The sequence below is a fragment of the Numenius arquata genome, chromosome 2 (assembly GCF_964106895.1).
Source record: "Numenius arquata chromosome 2, bNumArq3.hap1.1, whole genome shotgun sequence".
Taxonomy (NCBI): domain Eukaryota; kingdom Metazoa; phylum Chordata; class Aves; order Charadriiformes; family Scolopacidae; genus Numenius; species Numenius arquata.
The window spans coordinates 49,265,805-49,283,892 of record NC_133577.1 but is presented as its reverse complement, the minus strand read 5'-3'; the positions used below and the strand labels follow the sequence as shown (position 1 = coordinate 49,283,892).

At 41.3% G+C, this 18,088-nt stretch overlaps 1 protein-coding gene across 1 annotated transcript in view; it reads right to left on the bottom strand.

Moving 5' to 3' along the window:
- The window catches only part of ALK (ALK receptor tyrosine kinase), a 327,499-nt gene that overhangs the window by 44,042 nt on the left and 265,369 nt on the right, over positions 1-18,088 (bottom strand). The window contains exon 9 of the mRNA XM_074144531.1: positions 10,603-10,772. Within this exon, the coding sequence (XP_074000632.1) occupies positions 10,603-10,772 (170 nt within the window). The remainder of the gene's footprint in view (positions 1-10,602; positions 10,773-18,088) is intronic.

Below are 18,088 nucleotides of genomic sequence, written 5' to 3'. Positions count from 1 at the left end.
ACAGACAAAGTATCCTCACCCCTAACAAGCAAAGATGATCTGAGGAGAGGAGCTGTACATGAGTATAGGTAGACGGAAAAAAAGAACGCAGCTTCTTCTTCCTCCAGAGGCATATAACCTGAAGCTGGTGCAAGCGTGTGTGTGTGTGTGGATAGAAAATAAAGTCCCCCGGCTTCTGGGACAAAAAAAATTAAATAAATCAGACACCTAAGTGATTTTATTCTCACAAGTGATTTACACCCCGAAGTGTTAAGGAAAATAAGCAGGCTGCGGCTCCTGAAGTCATCTGGAGTTTCTAAAAGGAACTGGCAATCAAAGGCTGAAACCAATTTAGAAAATATTTGGTGTTGATCCACCCTTTAGGAGGCAAAGGATATCTAACAGCCCTGGCAGTCACAAAAGAGAGGAACTGACACCAGGTAGTCCACAGGAAGAGCAGAACTCATTATCCTCTTGTAGAAGCTGAACAGGTTTGCCTTAAATCACTTCCACACTCTCAGCTGGCTATTGCCAGGAAGTTCTGCTGCTCCTACATTACCAGAAGAAAGATCACTGTAAATTCACCCTCAGCGATATTACAAGTCAACAGGAAGAGCAAAAATAACCCACAATCTAATACTTCAAATCTGATAGTATATTGACCACGCGTTAATTTAGTGCACTCATGGATTTAGATTTTCTCTTAGCTTAGCAAGTTAATGTTCTCCCAATGCATATCTGCCACATAAAATCGTAATACTCTGCTTAGGAAGGAGAACAATTTCTAAAAGCAGTCAACCATGGCCTAGAAGTGAGATACAATGCTGAGAGGTTGCATCAAGACTATAAAAACATGAAACGTGAACATCAAGACTATAAAAACCCTATGAAACTATCATATGCTGTAGAACAATCTGTAAGAGAATAAGAAATATTATTTAAACCTCATTCTCTGTTGTATCTTGATGTTTTACACCAGCAGAAGTTACGCCATTCATGGGTCTCCTTAATGTAGATCTATGGCTGATGGTTCCTGCTCTATCTTTTACATACAAGTGATAGGAATGTGAGCCAAATGTGAATTCTTGCAGGTGTTCCAGTTTAGACAAGAAACTGCTCTCAGAACCAGGTATTTTTGAGGAGTAATGCTATTTATCTAGAAAGGCTGTAGAAATACTGTTCCTTCCCGGCAGCAAGAATCTGAACACCAGAAGAATTTTTTTCTTCTCTCAGACTCTAGTCCTTTATGCAAAGTACTGGGTCTAAAATATTTTCCCTCAGCTTTTCGTCTGCTGTCAGTATTCTTACATTAGTCTTGTTGTCTCCTACTGTTTTCAAAATCTACCTCTTCTTTACCAACAAACCAACCTCACAAAACAATATTCAAGTGAAGCTTCTCTTCTCGTTTGTACATTTACTTTGTGAGAGGATGTTCCTGTGTTTTGAATGAGGGTTTTGACTGTTTCAGCCACCTGACTTTGTCAACAAACATCACCAGGTTCCATGTTGTTCTCAAATACAGTGCAACTTCCGCTACCAGAGGTAACAGTGAGGTTTGGCATAACCCAAAACAGACCCCAGGGATACATGTGCCTTTTGAAGATATCTAGATTGAAGTGTGGTCTTCTGCAACTGGTGTTCTTGCTAAGCTACAGATGGGGACACAGTCAGAAAAGTTGACCCAATCAAAGCAAAAACTTCAAACAGAAAAAGATCCTGAGAGGTGCAAAGGGTTTAGAACAGAACATAGTCCGCAACAGAAAAGAGTCAATACAGTAACTATGTTCCTTCTTCTTTATTTCTGGTAAAATAAAACAATGACACTTCAATACTGAAATTTCTTGCTCCTTGGAGATGTGCATTGGACATATGGAGAGACTTCTCTAAACTGGACTTTTTCTGTTCTGAAGACATGAGCAGCTGCTATGAAAGAGCAGGTGACTGACACAAAGAACAGCGGATATGGTGAAAGAAGAGTATCCCTAGCATCAAAGGAAACCCCAAACAGCAAGACATAATTTTCCTCGCTAAATGATCCATCTTCATCAGTTCAAAAGGTAGCAGCTCCATCCAAACAAATCTGAAGATCACAAAAGTGTACTTTTTGCCTTCTCAATCCATACAAAGTGCAACTGCAGTCTGTCATTGCCAGGAGCCTCACAGTTCTTTGCTGGTACACTTGAAACCCATTGTGGGTGTGGCTAGGAGGAGAACTTGAAGGAAAAAAAAATCCTTGGATGTTAAACTGGCTTCCAAGTACAACAGCTGTCCTCCCCCCGTTTGCTCCGTAGTTGACATCTCACAACACTTCAAATGAAATTACAAGCTGTAGCATAAACATAAGCTGTTCAGTTCAATATATGACGTGTGAGTCTTAAACAAAAGCTGTTGGACAGACAAAGTGGGCTCTGATCTCCCCTTTCCTGTAATTTACTGGGCTAGCAGCAGAGATAACTGAACCATATGGGAAACAGGTCCTAAACCACCACAGGTCACAGCCTGGTATGTTACAGAGAACCAGGACCTATGACAGGCTGTAAACTACAGGCCGTAGCTCAGCAGAGGCTTCTCCCTCCCTGTTCTGAGCTGCTGAAATCTCTAGGAAGAGGTAAAGCGGGCATGGATTCAGCTACAGGTCTTTCAGGGGGCTGTGTCTGAAAATCAATGCCCTGCATGCAGTGAATCTTGGTGCTACATTGAAGGGACCACTGGAGCCGAGTCTTTGATGTGTTTATCTTCAGCCTGTCCTGGGAGTGCACACTAAATGCCACTTGGAGATGTGGACATTTTTTCTGTGTACTTATGTTTGCAAGGTGCTAACCTGAAGCTGGGAAATGAATTACAAAGACAAATTAGCAGTTCTTAGACATGGTCCTCCATGACAGCTTTTCCCTCCACTTCTGCAGGTTTTAGCTCAGGTTGCATGAAAGAAGCACAGATACTTCTGCAAAGACTGCTTTGTACACAGCAACTAAATACTTCTGAAAACAGCTTTAGGCAATTTCCTTGGCAGAACCTATGCTTCATGCCCCAAGGTGTTGTCCTTTGATGCACCGTTCATGTCATGACTCTTCAGACAATAAAGGGTTGCTCTTATGAGAATTATCAAATGTTCAGCCCCTAAGAACAGAAAGGCACGATACAAACCAGTATTTCTGTCACTGAAGGGAGTGCCCTCTAACATGCCCATGTAAGAACGCAAGAGGTTGTGCCTTACTTGCATTCCCATTTCATTCAAGTTAAGAGACAACCTTGCTGATCTCACCTGCAGGAGCACTGGGACCAGGACACTTGAGAAGTTTCCTGAAGTTCACCAGGGATGAAAAAAAAATGACAGAAATGCCTCCAAAATAGAAAAATCACATGAATGTCAAACACTGTTAGGACCATCAGTGCTGCTCTGGTTGTATGATTTATTTTTTTTCTAACATGAATGCAATTTCACTACAAATCTTCTCTTGAGACCAGCATTTCCGCAACAAATAGTTCATCTTTTTCTCTTCTCCAGTTTAATGCCACTATTAATTTAGAAATATGATGTCTTTCAAATTCCACTGAAACAAGATCATCAGTTAACCAACATTTCAATCATTAGCTTTGGTGGTTTTTGCTTAATAGGCTAATTAAGGGAAATTTAATCAAAACTGAAGATGGAAATGTCACACATCAGTGAGATGGAAAAAACCCCACAGACAACCTCATTCCCTTGCCCCCTCCATTATTTTTTTTTTTCCTTTCTGTTTGATCCCTGAAATCAATGAAACAACTCCGTTTGACTTTGGCGCAAGCTGCTACCGAAACCCCAGAAGCGTATGTTACTGCAGTGACTCAGTAAAACGCTGGCAGTGATGTCTTACTGATATTTTTGCACAGATCAAAATGCTCAGCCAATACTTCAACTGGTACCTGTACAGCATGGATACTGGTCCACAGCACCGTGTAGACATATTCACTGCAAACACAGGTGCTGCAGTGGATGGTCATGAAAGTGTCTTCCTGAAGGCAATTACAAAGGAGCAGCAAAATTAGAGCTGGCAGGTTTGTTTTGACTTTGTTGCTTAATAAATCCCAGCAACTTCCTCACATGGAATCCAAATACTCATCGGATGTGTATGCAAGCTATATTTCTTCATATGAATGAAAATACAGCAGCTACGAGAGGCCTGAATAGCTTGGATATTAGAAAAATCACTGCTTGAGGACTGGTGGAAATGACTTCTTATCTATCTCTTCTTTTGTCCTACTTGACCTCAGGAGCACAGCTAGAAAAAACGTTCCTTAGATGTATGACAACTGGGAACTATAAGTTACATCCCGCAGAGCTAAGTGTCAGCTCGGCTGTGAATGCAACAGCTTTTTCTTTTTTTTTTTTTTTCTTTTTAAAAAAAAACCTATTTGAGGCAGATGGGAAATGCTCTACCAGGTGGACAAAAAAAACCTAATTCAAATCTCCCCTTTGGGGAACATCAGCTTGGTTGTCTGAAGGGTAGAAGTTTTACATAAAATCAAAAACCACTCAAGGGTGACGGCTGATAAAATATTTTTGAGCCGTAGATAAGAAATGGCACCAAAGGCATAACAAATAAGCTTTTTTTGATTTGTTTCTTTGGCCCAACCTGTGAAGTTTGAATCCAGATGAACAGTTCCTTGAAAGGAACGACCAAGCATATTCCAACTCAGTTAAATCTGACAGAAACAGGATAACATTAAAGCCCATCAAATGGGCTGAAATCTTCCCCATTCCTCAGGATCTTTGAATCTTGGGTTTTATTTCAGTGTGGTCCGGATTTGAGCTCCATCAAATCATCCTGGGTTTTCTGTTCAGTTGGTTCTTTTTGTTTACTTATTTTTCTCTTGATCCTAACAGAAGACTGGTTCCCCCCAAAATATCTGGGGCTTATTTACAGACTGAAATATAAAGCTAAAAATATGAAAATACATCTATAGTTATGTTGGTATAGCCTCCATGAGGACAAACTGTTTTGCTTATATCACCTATGCTTGGGTCTTCATTGCACAGAAACGTTAGCTTTTGGGTGTATTATACCCGCTTCTGTTTGGGGAATAAAACACATTCGCCTTGAATTAAAGACCTCAGAAAGCTGATTTTGCGCAAATTCTGCAGCTTCCTCCCTTCAGTAACAACTCTGAATTCCACCTAAATATTGTCCCTGGCTCATACAGACAGTTCAGGTTTCCATTAGCCAGACTCAGGCAGCTGTCTTCATGCCACTATTTCAGAAAGGCTCATAACCATTTTTTTTTCCTTTTTCTCATAAAGATAGGGATTATTAACTAAGATTGAATGTTAATCTCCTCTGTACTCAATCCCCCATGCAGTGACACGATCACAGCATGCCTGTACGTACAGATCCCATTTCATAACTTGTAATGTTTTGCCTCTGATGGAACGGATTTCTCTCTCTACCTGGCTAAAATAATTACAGCTGAACCTGCTTGAAACCAAGGTACTTACGGAACAGAGAAGTTTCAGGTCACTAACCCTTATTACATCCAGGTTCCCATTAGCTTCTCTGTTACAAATGAGGCATTGTTAGCTCACTTCACAAAGAAATACTTACTATTTGGCATAAAAGACATACTTAGGTGGAATGAGATTATTTGGAGAAATATAAGCATGTTAAACCAAACTCAGTTACACTGACAGAATTGCCATGTAGGAAGTTACTTAATAGCTAGTAATGAAGGTTGAGATTCAAAGGGGTTATCAAAGGCAATCATGCAAAATACATACACGCACAAAATCCGTCACAGGTACTCGGCACATGCTGCCACCAAAACCCTGTTTTTCAGATGAACAGAACAGCCATCAGCAGAATAACTCTATTTCTGAAGTAGAACAGTAGCAGCCAGAGTTAATGCTACAGAGCAGAAGAGCAGTGATATAGGCATTAAATTCTCACTCTGTTTTGAACAAAGTAATGTGGGACCACCTCAGAGCAACACAGGCTGGGCTTGTTCGCTGGATATAAGAAGAAAGAATAAAGAGATCTCAGTGTAGATGCAACCAATTAATATATACCTGGTAATGTGTAGGGAGATATATGACTAGCCTGTATGGAAGGTCCCTGTTTCTTCCTAGCTGAATGGGAAGGAAGTTCAGGAATAACAGGAGACAAACAGGCCTCTGGGTACAAAACATTGCCAACAACTTTCTTTTTTTTCTTCCTTGATGGGAAACCTGATGCCCAGAAACTTATTAGAAAGAAAATCTGAAAGGGGTATGAGGAAGAGACAGAGCAGCACAAGAAGAAATTATTAGACAAAAAGAGTGCTTAGCCACAGCTGGTAGAAATACAGCAGAGCGCTATGACTATGAGGCAACTTCTTTTTCCTGCTCTTTTTACTGCAGCAACGAGTGAGAGGTTCCCCAGCTGCTCTGGCGGCCGTTTAGATCAGAGCTGCTGAAGGAGCCAGGCAGAATAAAGCCATTCTGTTCTGCTCACTCCCGAGGACTGAAAGGGAATCCCACTTTGATATGCAGACAAAAAACTGATGAGCACCGGTGCAGTTCATAAAAACCCAGCCAGACTGGAATAGGAGAAGCCAGTTTAAAGAAAGAAAGAAAGTACAATCATCTAGGCAAGAGGTCTTGCTATCAGTGACAAGGCAAATGGTGCTCCTACTCATGACTGAAAATTTAGTTTCTACAGACCTCAAGTAAGCTTCTCCTCTCACTCCTCCTTCCCCCATCTGGCCACTACTACTTAAGACTGGCTACAAATTTAGAATTTGTAATGCAAAAAAAAAAAACCAACTTAAGAGGAAAGGAAGCTACCTTTCTAACCAGTAGACACACTTACATTCCTCTTATATTTCTCTTCTTCTATCAGAAGACTGTACTGAGGTCAGACAGGTTGTTATTAATACTTGCCATTTTTACCATGTTCCTCTCACAGAAGTTACAGTAAAACCCTTAAAGAAAAGGTCAGGTTTAGTAGAGAATATAGGCTTTAAAAGACCTGCTCTGGTCTGGGCTGGCCCAGGTGGAGTCTGCTTCCAGGCAACTCCAGCCAGGTGGCATGTGGACCCACAGGACATTTAGTCTATATCCTGCTCCACACGGCCAGTCTATATCGTGCTCCACATGGCCAGCTTCAGCTTCACCAAGGGAGCAGAAATCAAGAGAATGAGAGTTTACTTCTTAAAGCATTATTTTTCCAGCCAGGCTTCAGCCTATTAGAGCTAATAATTTTCCACCACGTAACAAAACAGTTGCTGGGTGGGTTGGTGATCATAAGCATCAGCCTACAGTAAGCTCCAGAGAATCACTTTGTTACACCTGCTTGTATTTTATCTATGTGATATACCTTAACCATACTGTTATACTAATAGGATGTCTAATTATTAGCTAGACAAATCGCTCATCTTCAATTACATTAGGCTTCTGTTTGCTCTTGCTGTCACATTCCTGTGACTACATCATTATTAAAATTTAAATTCACATTCACTTACTAACTAAAACCAAATGTATAAAAAAAGTAAGCCCAAACTACCAACTACAACAGAGCTTTCAAGACTGTTTCCTACTTGCATTTCTGTAAAGTTAAAAAAGAACAATCCTCAACAGGCTCATCACTTATCATCGGAAAACAAATAGCAATTTTCCATCAAATAAAACAATTTTACAATAATGCAGTTCTTTACACTACTCTTAACCCAAATATTTTAGCACTGCATTAATGTGTAAATTCCAGTAAGTAAAAATAACCAATTCTCTAGCTTTCACTAATCTGTGCAGATTATCTGATTTGCAGACAATGTGTTCTTCAGGGAGGGGTAGGTGGCGCCATGGGGGCCAAATGAAGGATTGTTCAAGTTGAATGTATTTAAGCAGCAAGCTAAAATACAGCACCTCTAGAGACTTCACCTTTTGCCTCTGGTGGGCAAAACCTGTTCATCCAACACTTTGAGCAGCTGTTGCCCACAACTGGCTTCTTTAATTGTAGCTGCTTTGACAGTGTATCCTTCAAAAGGCCCTTTGCCTCTCCCACGGACAATACCAAGTGTTTGGGATTGGGTTCCAGTTCTGTACCCCACACACCATGTAAGCTGAGCCTCAAGGTTGTTTTGCCAACACCCTCCAGAACATAGAAGGATATCTAACTTTGGGAAGACAGAAAAAGCCAGGACTTCAGCCTCCTTTAAAGCTACACAGAATAGGTAAGGCCTCGCACAGGGTGAAATTTTAACTGCGTGCTTTCCTAAGGATCAAACAGGAGAAAAGAAGACAATCCTCTCCTCATCGTACTCTTGGAAATTAAGTGTGTGCCCAGGGTTGCCCAAGGCCAACACAGTGCTAGAAATCTAACATCCCTCAGTCCCAGTTCAGTTTCTTTGTCATACTCCTCCTTACTTTCTGTTCCTGCCAAATCACCTGAAATGTTCTAGCTGTGATTTTCTGCCAAAATATAATTTCTCCCAACAGCCTGAGGGATATCAAACATTTAAGAAATGTCTGTTTCTAAAGATAGAGCTGATCTAATTTCTTGGAAGTCTTCCTAATGATTCTTTGAAGTGCTATAAGCCAAACATGGAAATTATGGCTAAGCAGCTTTGAACAAGCATTCTTTTGAGCACTTTTAGAGCATATTATCTTGTTATTAATAACACTTTCCATTTAGCTTCCCAATCACAATGGAATGCGCTTTAATTTTTTGTGGAACTGGTACACTGGTGTGCTTTATTCAAGAGCTTTACTTCTATGAGGCAATTTAAAGCTTCAGTTCCTCCTATAGGAATTTCTGCAATACCACGCTTCTTCTACCACTGACCCTCACAGCTACTGACACAGGAACCAATTAGAAAAAGACAGACACAGCAAGCTTTCAGCAGCACCAGCATCACATTCACATCAATTAAATACTTCTTACAGTTCAATAAAACTGTCATTTATCTCCAAAGTGTATATACTGCAGTCTCCCCAGTACGGTTTCAGTGTACACTTCCATAGAGTTCCCTTCCACTCTGCACATCAGCCCAGATTTCCTAAGAAACAGGTTTTGAGATGGTGAGAAAGATGCCTGCAGTATTTTAAAGTCTCACAGATTTCTTCCTTCCTAGGAAGGATTGGTTTCAACTAAATTGATTTTAGAGAAAAAATTCATTAAAATAGTACACTTTCTGTGAATAAATAAGGACAAAAACTTTCCAAGGGACAGCAAAACCTCAAAGTTTTCCTTGCTTATGTTTTAATCTCCAACAAACTCCCTTCCCTCAGTGAACCCAGCTGCCTTTCTCTGCAAGTAATGGGGAAGTCAGAGTGTCAGCATCGTATACAGAATAGATAGCACTGTGTTATCATTTGAATCTGTGATTCCACATGAACCACTGCCAGTCTGGCTCCTAAGATCAAAGTATTCTCTGCCTGACTCTGCAACCAGAGAGAATTTAAAGGAAAGCAATAGTATAAGAGTACAGAATAATTCAGGTACAAAACATTCCCCTGGCAACATTAGAAAATAAATCACATAAATAATAATGGCAAAATATACCATTCTTCAAAGGAAACTCAGCTGAAGGGAATGAAGCAACCAGGTATTTTTACAAATGGTGCTTCAGCAGTGACTGCACAATAAGCCTAATGCTGATATTTTTTAAATCTTTGACGCACACATATTAATTATACATTCAGGACCAAAGTGTTGGCAGTGTCCTTGTTGTATTTGCAGCCTACATGCATCCCCAAGAGCCAGCAAGATAAAAGACATATTCATACAATGTTTGCTCAAACTTCTTACGAGGCAAACTATCCCTTAATGAAATCCATTATTTCTAGGGCACAGATTTCCAAAGACAAAGGACACCAGTGCTCATGACACAGATTGTAGATGAATCTCACAGCCTAAGGGCCAGGGCAGCAGGAGGTGAAGTATGTCTGTGCCTTCTCTATAAACAGCAGAAGCCAGAGCACACACAAAAAGTAAACAATGAACAAGAGTATTCCCTTAAAGCTGACTTGTAAGAAACAGCTAAAACAACACTCTTTAAATAAGCATATGCTACCAGATCAAGCATATGGTACCAGATAAACCTTTTACGCTTAAAGCCAGAATACAGTCATAACTGAGACAGCCCTTTATTAAGATGAGCCTCCTGCTACAGCTAACACAAAGCTATTCAGATGCATCCTTGTCTGATTTTCAGCAGGTTCTTCTCCCATCTCTTTCATCCTCAGAGCTAGACACGTTGAACACTGGAGACTTTGATACCCAGAAAAAAAATCAACTATGGAGCTCACATCCAGCTCTAGCAAACCACATAAGAGGATCAAACATGCTACACGAAACAGTATGTGAGGAGAATGATTATTTCCAGTCAATGAAATGGAGAATCAGGAGTTTAAGCACCTTGCTATAGACTACCCAGTGACCCAGAGTGTGAAACAACGCCACCACTCAGGAGTTCTAAAATTGGGTGCTTTGTTCTAACTACTCAGTTATTCTCATTCCCCACCTGTAACAGAAGATACCTCCCGGGGACAAAGCACTTCATCTCCCTGAAGGAATCACGTTCAGGAGCGATGCTGGCCATTGTCATTGCCAGGTCACTAGTGATGAAATGACTGATCACCACAAAGGAGAATGATGAGGAGACTCATACCTATCCAGTATATCTGGGAGAGGTAAGATCATCCACTGCCATATTCCCAAACCTTCGCTGTTATCAGAGTGCCAGAAAGTGCGGCTCTGTTCCTTTCCCGTCTTGTTCTCGACCAGCACCAGGGATACATTTCCCAGCAAGACACCGTGGATGATCCATGACATTCGTAGCTAGAAGAAAGAGAATACAGGAAATGAAACATCATGAGCATTATCCAAAAGTTAACAAAATTCCCAACTCTTCTTTCCTTTCTTCATTTTCTAATCACCCAAAAGTCAATTCTTCCTCCCTTATGTCCATGTAATCCGTTTAGAAAACTCCACAGATGTGGAAGCCTGTAATACTTAGTATATGCTATTTAATATTGGAACCACTGGCCTTTCTTTTTGATAAAGTTGTGTCCAAAACATAGATTCATAGATTCATAGATTGGTCCAGGCCAGAAGGGACCTCCAAAGGTCAGCTAGTCCGACCTCCCCGCAGTCAGCAGGGACACCCCCAACTAGACCAGGTTGCCCAGGGCCTCGTCGAGCTTCACCTTGAATATCTCAAGGGAAGGGGCCTCAACCACCTCCCTGGGCAACCTGTTCCAGTGTTCCACCACCCTCATGGTAAAGAACTTGTTCCTAATATCCAATCTAAATCTCCCCTTCTCCAACTTAAAACCATTGCCCCTCGTCCTGTCACCGCAGGCCTTTGTAAACAGACCCTCCCCAGCCTTCCTGTAGGCCCCCCTCAGGTACTGGAAGGCCGCTATGAGGTCTCCCCGGCGCCTCCTTTTCTCCAAGCTGAACAACCCCAGCTCCCTCAGTCTGTCCTCATAGGAGAGGTGCTCCAGCCCCCTGATCATTTTGGTGGCCCTCCTCTGGACCCGCTCCATCAGGTCCATGTCCTTTCTATATTGAGGGCTCCAGACCTGCACACAGTACTCCAGGTGACGTCTCACCAGAGCAAAGTGGCAGAATCACCTCTCTGGATCTGCTGGCAACACGTCTTTTGATGCAGCCCAGGATGTGATTGGCCTTTTGGGCTGCGAAAGCACATTGCCTGCTCATGTCCAGCTTCTCGTCCATCAGCACCCCCAAGTCCCTTTCCTCAGGGCTGCTTTCTAATACCTCATCCCCCAGTCTGTATTTATACTGAGGATTGTTTCTTCCCAGGTGCAGAATCCTGCACTTGCTTTTGTTGAACCTCATGAGGTTCAACTGGGCCCACCTCTCCAGCCTGTCCAGGTCCCTCTGAATGACATCCCGTCCCTCTGGTGTATCGACAACACCACACAGCTTGGTGTCATCTGCAAACTTGCTGATGGTGCTCTCAATCCCTCTGTCTATGTCTTTGATAAAAATGTTAAACAGTACTGGTCCCAGCACGGACCCTTGAGGGACACCACTTGTCCCTGCTCTCCATCTGGACTTAAAGCCATCGAGTACCGCGACCATTCAGCCAATTCCTTATCCACCGAACCGTCCACCCATCAAATCCGTATCCCTCCAATTTGGCAAGCAGGATGTTGTGAGGAACTGTGTCAAAGGCCTTACAGAAGTCCAGATAGATCACATCCATAGGTCGCCCCTTGTCTACTGACCTAGTCACTTCATCATAGAAGGCCACTAGGTTAGTCAGGCAGGACTTGCCCCTAGTAAAGCCATGTTGGCTGTCCTGAATCATCCCCCTGTCCTCCATGTGCCCAAGCATGGCAATGCTTGGCAAACATCTCTGCTTTAGCTTTCACATGTGTCTGTAATTTTAAAGGGATAAGCTAATACCTCTATTATCTGCAGTACAAAGATCACACTCTCCTAAGATGTCACCTAAGAGATCCAAGTTAAGACAGTAAGTTTTTTCAGCAATAAACTTTCATAATCCAGCAGCAGCAAAACCTCAGGGAGAACAGCTGCAATAAGCAGGCATCACTAGTAATCACATCCTCCTCCCCCTGCTACTCTTTTCAAAAATCAGTTTTTCCTTACCTCTTTCCAAGTTTCCACACTTTCCAATTAAAGTTCAGTAATAAATAGGTTTTTTATTAATTAAAATACCTTAGGGAACCTTTTTTCTAACATTTTTCTTACTTTAATACAATTGAGTCCATTTCTATGCATTTATCCCCGAATGTAAAATTATTTAATGTCGTTTTCTCATTTTATGACTTTCCCTTATTTTATGAAAAGAAGTACAATCCCTTCTACATCAGGCTAGTCTCGGAATCCATATTGTATGAATACAGTCTTCTAATTTTCTTGGGAAGAAGAGGAGCTAGCTCTTTGTTGATAAAGACCGTAAATGAAACACACATATATATTACATGCAAGAGCTGTTTCTCATCTCAATAACTGGCAGAGTTGAGAATGCTGAAGGAAAGAGTTTATTAAAGCTACATTAATGATGGACTTTTGGACACAAGAAAGTGTTCAGCACAGTATCTAGCATCCATGCATGTTAAAAAATAGCCCTCTGGTTTTTAACACTTCAAAGCCAACATCTAAGTTAGGAGGCTAGGAATTAAATTTATATTTTACACAGGAATACCCGATAACATTACTCACTTTCTTGCTTTGATATCGTAGAATATTCATAGCCATTTCTTAGCATAAACCACAACTGCTAGAATTTGTTTGCTGTTCCTATCTCATGTCTGTCCTGGCAGACAAGCCAGATTTAGGGGTCAAAAGGACAGAAATGTTGCTATTATTCCTAGCTTACGCTCACAGTTTTGTGAAGGTGGGTGAAACAAAAGTCTGGGTACCCATTGTATTATCAGTACTGAATTTAGGTAAACAGTGCAGTTCACCAGCCTGTCTCCAAAGCTACAAAACCAGCAGTGACACCGACTACAAGGCAAAACTATGACAGAGACCAAAAAATCTTGATCTGGTTCTTCTCTCTCTCTAGTCCAAAAATCACTGCAGTTGCCTGGACTCACTCCTGGGGCTGTTGAGCTATTGGTGTGTACGACACTAGCACTGATAAGGTGTACAAAGTGATACGAGTCCGTGAACCCATCTCATTACCTCATTTTGACAACAGATGTTCAAAACTGATGCATAAGTTTTCAGTTAGTTGGGCAAACCATCGCTGGGGCCTACCAGACCACAGTACTTCTAGGGACAAGCCACTCCTCAAGTCTGACCACCAGCTCACTCTCACCCCAAGTTTGGGAAAAGACTTGTGGAGACTCATGTCTGTTTCCATAATCCCAGACAGTGGGAACCATAGGATGGATTTGTGAGGATTTTCACCTTGCAGACACCAGAGAGAAAAAGAAGAGTTGAGGAGGACTGCAAAGAACTGCTTCAGATAATGACACAAGTTCACCAGAATCAACACTGGTAGAAGAGGCTGCTGACAAAGGTTTATGGTATGAGGTCAATGCCTTCAAACTTGATATCTGCATGGCTACTCCTAACTCTTAGTGCACACATGGTCTTAATGTTAGGTGACAATCAAGATTAAATAACCAGTTGTGCATTTATACTTTCAAGTGCCCATGAAATGAGACTACTGAAATTACAGTGAAGATTGCTCTCCCTTAAATATCATTAGAATACCTTTCAGACACACTTAAGTAATTTCCCTTGAGAAAACTGATCAGGAATAAACTCCGTTTTTTTGGGGTTTTTTTGTTTGTTTTTTTTTTTTTTAAATAATTTTGGAATGCCACTCGGCATTTAAAGCACCCGACCTACAGCAGCGAAAGCAACTCCTCTTACTGAAAGTCCATATGTGAAGCACTTTTAGGACCCTAATGCCAACTCTACTGTAATGCACTATGTGAAATTTCTAATACAGGTAACTTGGAGCAACTTAACTGTGCCATTTCGACAGTTCAAAATTTGAGAGGTAAAGCCCTGAAGCTCCTACTATGCAGGAGCTTTCAGACCTCTGTCTCTTCTGGAGACCTGCCAGACAGTAAGAGGCAACATCTACACGGTCAGAAATGAGAAACGGGCAAGCCTTTGATAGCTATTAGTGTAACACTAGAGCAAGAGCTGAAGCAATTGATGAATTGGAATGGATGCCTTTGCACATGTGTCAGCTGTTTGAAGGAAAGACTTAGTTGGCATTAGATGGGGGAGATCAGCTCGTTGGCAAAGTGCAATATGCAGACTCTAATGAACTGGCTCTGAGTGAATCGACTGGCACTGTGTCCAAATGGGCATTTTTGGCAGCAATTTCCATGGTTTCTAAGCTTCACAGCAGGGCAGTCCAGGTCTTTTCACACCTGCTGAAGTGAACCAGAGCAGATGATGAGCTGGATGCCATAGTAAAGACTTCCGAATGGGGCTGGCATTCATTCTACAGAATACGGCATCAATGATGGCAGATGGTACTACATACACGATGCGTCCTGTAAGTAGTGCAGTGGCACATTTGGAAAAATCTGAATCTGGGCTGTTGGTGGCATCCCCCTAACATTACATATCAAACATCTCCCTCTGTGTTAAGCCAGCAGCAAAATATTCAGAAGGTAGAAACATCACTGAAAAATTAATTAAGCATTGCAGGTAGGCCTTGGCTCAATGGCACATTGCTTTCTGGCTTCAGAATCCACCATAGCTGATGATTAGCTGTTCATACACAAACCCACTGACTCAGTAAATGAAACCCTCTAAACAGATTTGGGGAAAATTAAACAGAGAGTGAGCCTGTAGTAAACAGACAGCATATTGAGGCAAAACTCAGGTCAGATGGCCACGTGCACTGTACTGCAAACACCATCTGGAAAGATGTCTTCTGAGAACCCCCTTAGCGCCTGAGTCCGTGGACTTTCTGAGCTGACAAACAGGAGACTCAATTCATCCAAGAAAGAACAAAAAACCTAATCCTTATCAATATCAGCAGGGGTTGGCAGGTTTAACAAGAGAGGTGAAGGAAAACAAGGACGGTAGATTTTCTAGCACAAGCTGCATAATAATTTCAAGACCACCTGAGAACTGAGACCCGCATTTTACTTCCTTATGCACAAAAGAAATAAAGTAGTGGGAACCTTCTGGGTGAAGTTTGGGCCTGCTTACACCTGACAGCACATTACTTAGTTTTCATGCCCGCAATCCTTGCCCACTACCTATAATACTCGCTGAAAGGAATTGCTCAAAATTTTCCTGATCAGGAACTGTGGATTCTTGAAATACAGACATTTATTCTTCTGAAAAACATAACTCTTGTCTTGGGTCTTCTTCACTGGGCAGGAAGCAGTAGAAGTTGTTTTCAGATGTGAATGCACTGACCCAGTAAATATAAGTCAGGCACTAAAGAAGTTTGGAAAACACCTCATCATTGAATAGAAACTGAAGCTGCAAGTTGGAATATGGTTTACACAAAACTAGACAATAGCTCAGGCACCTCTGCCAAGTCTCAGTAAGTTTTGTACATGAATATGAACTGTGTTTGAGGCATGAAATTTATCACATCGGCAACACTTTTTCCTACTAGAAATAAGAAATGGTCGCACACAACAGTATAAGCACAGACATCTATTAGGACCGTTCAGCAATCTAGGTTTGGACTCCTATGAATAAGGAAGATGACCAAAAGGTCTTGTTCCTGTTTTTTGGCCAGATCAACAACTGCGCACGATCAGTCTCTTGTCGGCTGCTGACACTTCTGCTTCTGCTTAGGACTCAGATGTGCAAACCCCTTATGTAAATAATAAAATGATAAGCAACTGATCTGATCATGTAGCTTTAAAATACCTAGGCAGGCAAGAAGAGCTTGCATTTTATATGAACAGACTCTCATGCTATTTATTCTCACATTATTTCTTTCTTATGTTTACTTTTATAAAATCAAGAACCTATTAGAAGCACCTTAATTTCAGGAAAAAAACAAACAAACATGAAAATAAACACAACAACAAAAGAGAGAGAAAGAGTTAATAATATAATATATTATATTAATATAAAAATAATTTTGCTGCCAGAGTACTGTGGAGTGACCAGGCCTTCAAGAAGTTTCAGATATTATAGATCCTCCAATCCAATGACACAGAAGCCAGGTGGCAAAGAAAGCAAGAAAAGATAAAGACAGATAACAGTGAATAAGCTATACAGATTTTAAAAATAACACTTTAAAATAAAAAGAATACTAACAACATTCTGCAAAATAAAGCACATGAAAGGCTGTGCTAGAGGCATATCTATGTTGCATTTTTCATGCTCATAAATGTTCTGAGTCAATGTTATTACCATGTACCCTTCTAAGTTATTTAAAGCTCAAGGAATAGAGGCGAGAGAGAGACATGCTCTGCAGGTGTCAGCATGGGGCTCAGAACGCACTCAAGGAATGATTTATATTATTGATTCACATGCTTTAAAAAAAAAATACAACACTTTTGCACAGAAGAGAGAACTGAATTAATAACCACAGAGGATGAAAGCATCTTTATATCTAGAAACTCGAGCGAGAACGCAAACTTCAACTATACTGTTTTGCATCCACATATTGTATCTATTTTCTAGAGAGTATGTTTACATTAAAAAAGTCATTTCAGGCTTAAAAGAAGTCTGGCTCGGTTTATTACTTACATAACATAATGGTGGCTTTCAAGAACTAGCTAGTTGAAATGTCAAAATAGCATCAGTAAAAAATTTTCATTATTTTAAACATGGACAAAAGCACAAAGTTCTTTTACTGTCACAGGAATCTGTTTTCACAGTTTTTCAGCATAACTATACTCTCTAAAACATTTGGCTCAGGATCTAACAGAAAAATGAAACGATCTGGTTCCCAATCACAACGCAGTCCCTCCTGCAAAGTCACCTTCTTTTGTGGAGATGCATGCGATAACATTTAAGGCTAATTTCAAGTTCACCACCACCCAGGCAACACCACCTCTATCGTTATTCTCCTCTATTACAGACTACACCAAAACTGCTTGCATGGCTTTTACTGCTCTGGTACAGACACAGGTATTACTCTTATGATCTCCAGGCACCATCACATCGTTCTAAGCCTGAGGATGCAGGTGGCAGGAAGCACCTCTGAAAAATGGAATGAAAAGCCAGTCAATGGATGTGACTCTGCACTTGTACAGCCACAATGCTGGGGCTGAGGCAGATGGGATTTCCTCTTTGTCCAGAGGTGGGGCGCCAGAATTGAGTCTCCACCTTCCACAGCGCTAAGTGCTCCCTGGACATCTGCAACACACTTGTGTCACCTCTCTGACGTCTTTGCAAAGTACTGAGAAGGTGGCCATTATAGTCTGGAAACTGTGCATGCCTAGGGCCTACCAGCTGTGGCAAAACAATTTGGTTTTGCCATGGATGGTGTCTGAGATGACAGCACTTCCCTTGCACTTTAAGTGCAATGTGGTTTCCCAGATTCCCAGACAGCAGTACAGCTCCTGATGACATGCACGTGGATTTCTTCTTCAAAACGAGGAAACGTCTAAGCATCCCACGATTCTCTTTGCCCTGTCAGCCTTTTGCAGGCCAATTGATTCCCACTCAGAGCAGGGGAATCACAGTGTGAAGAGAAGGGGGGA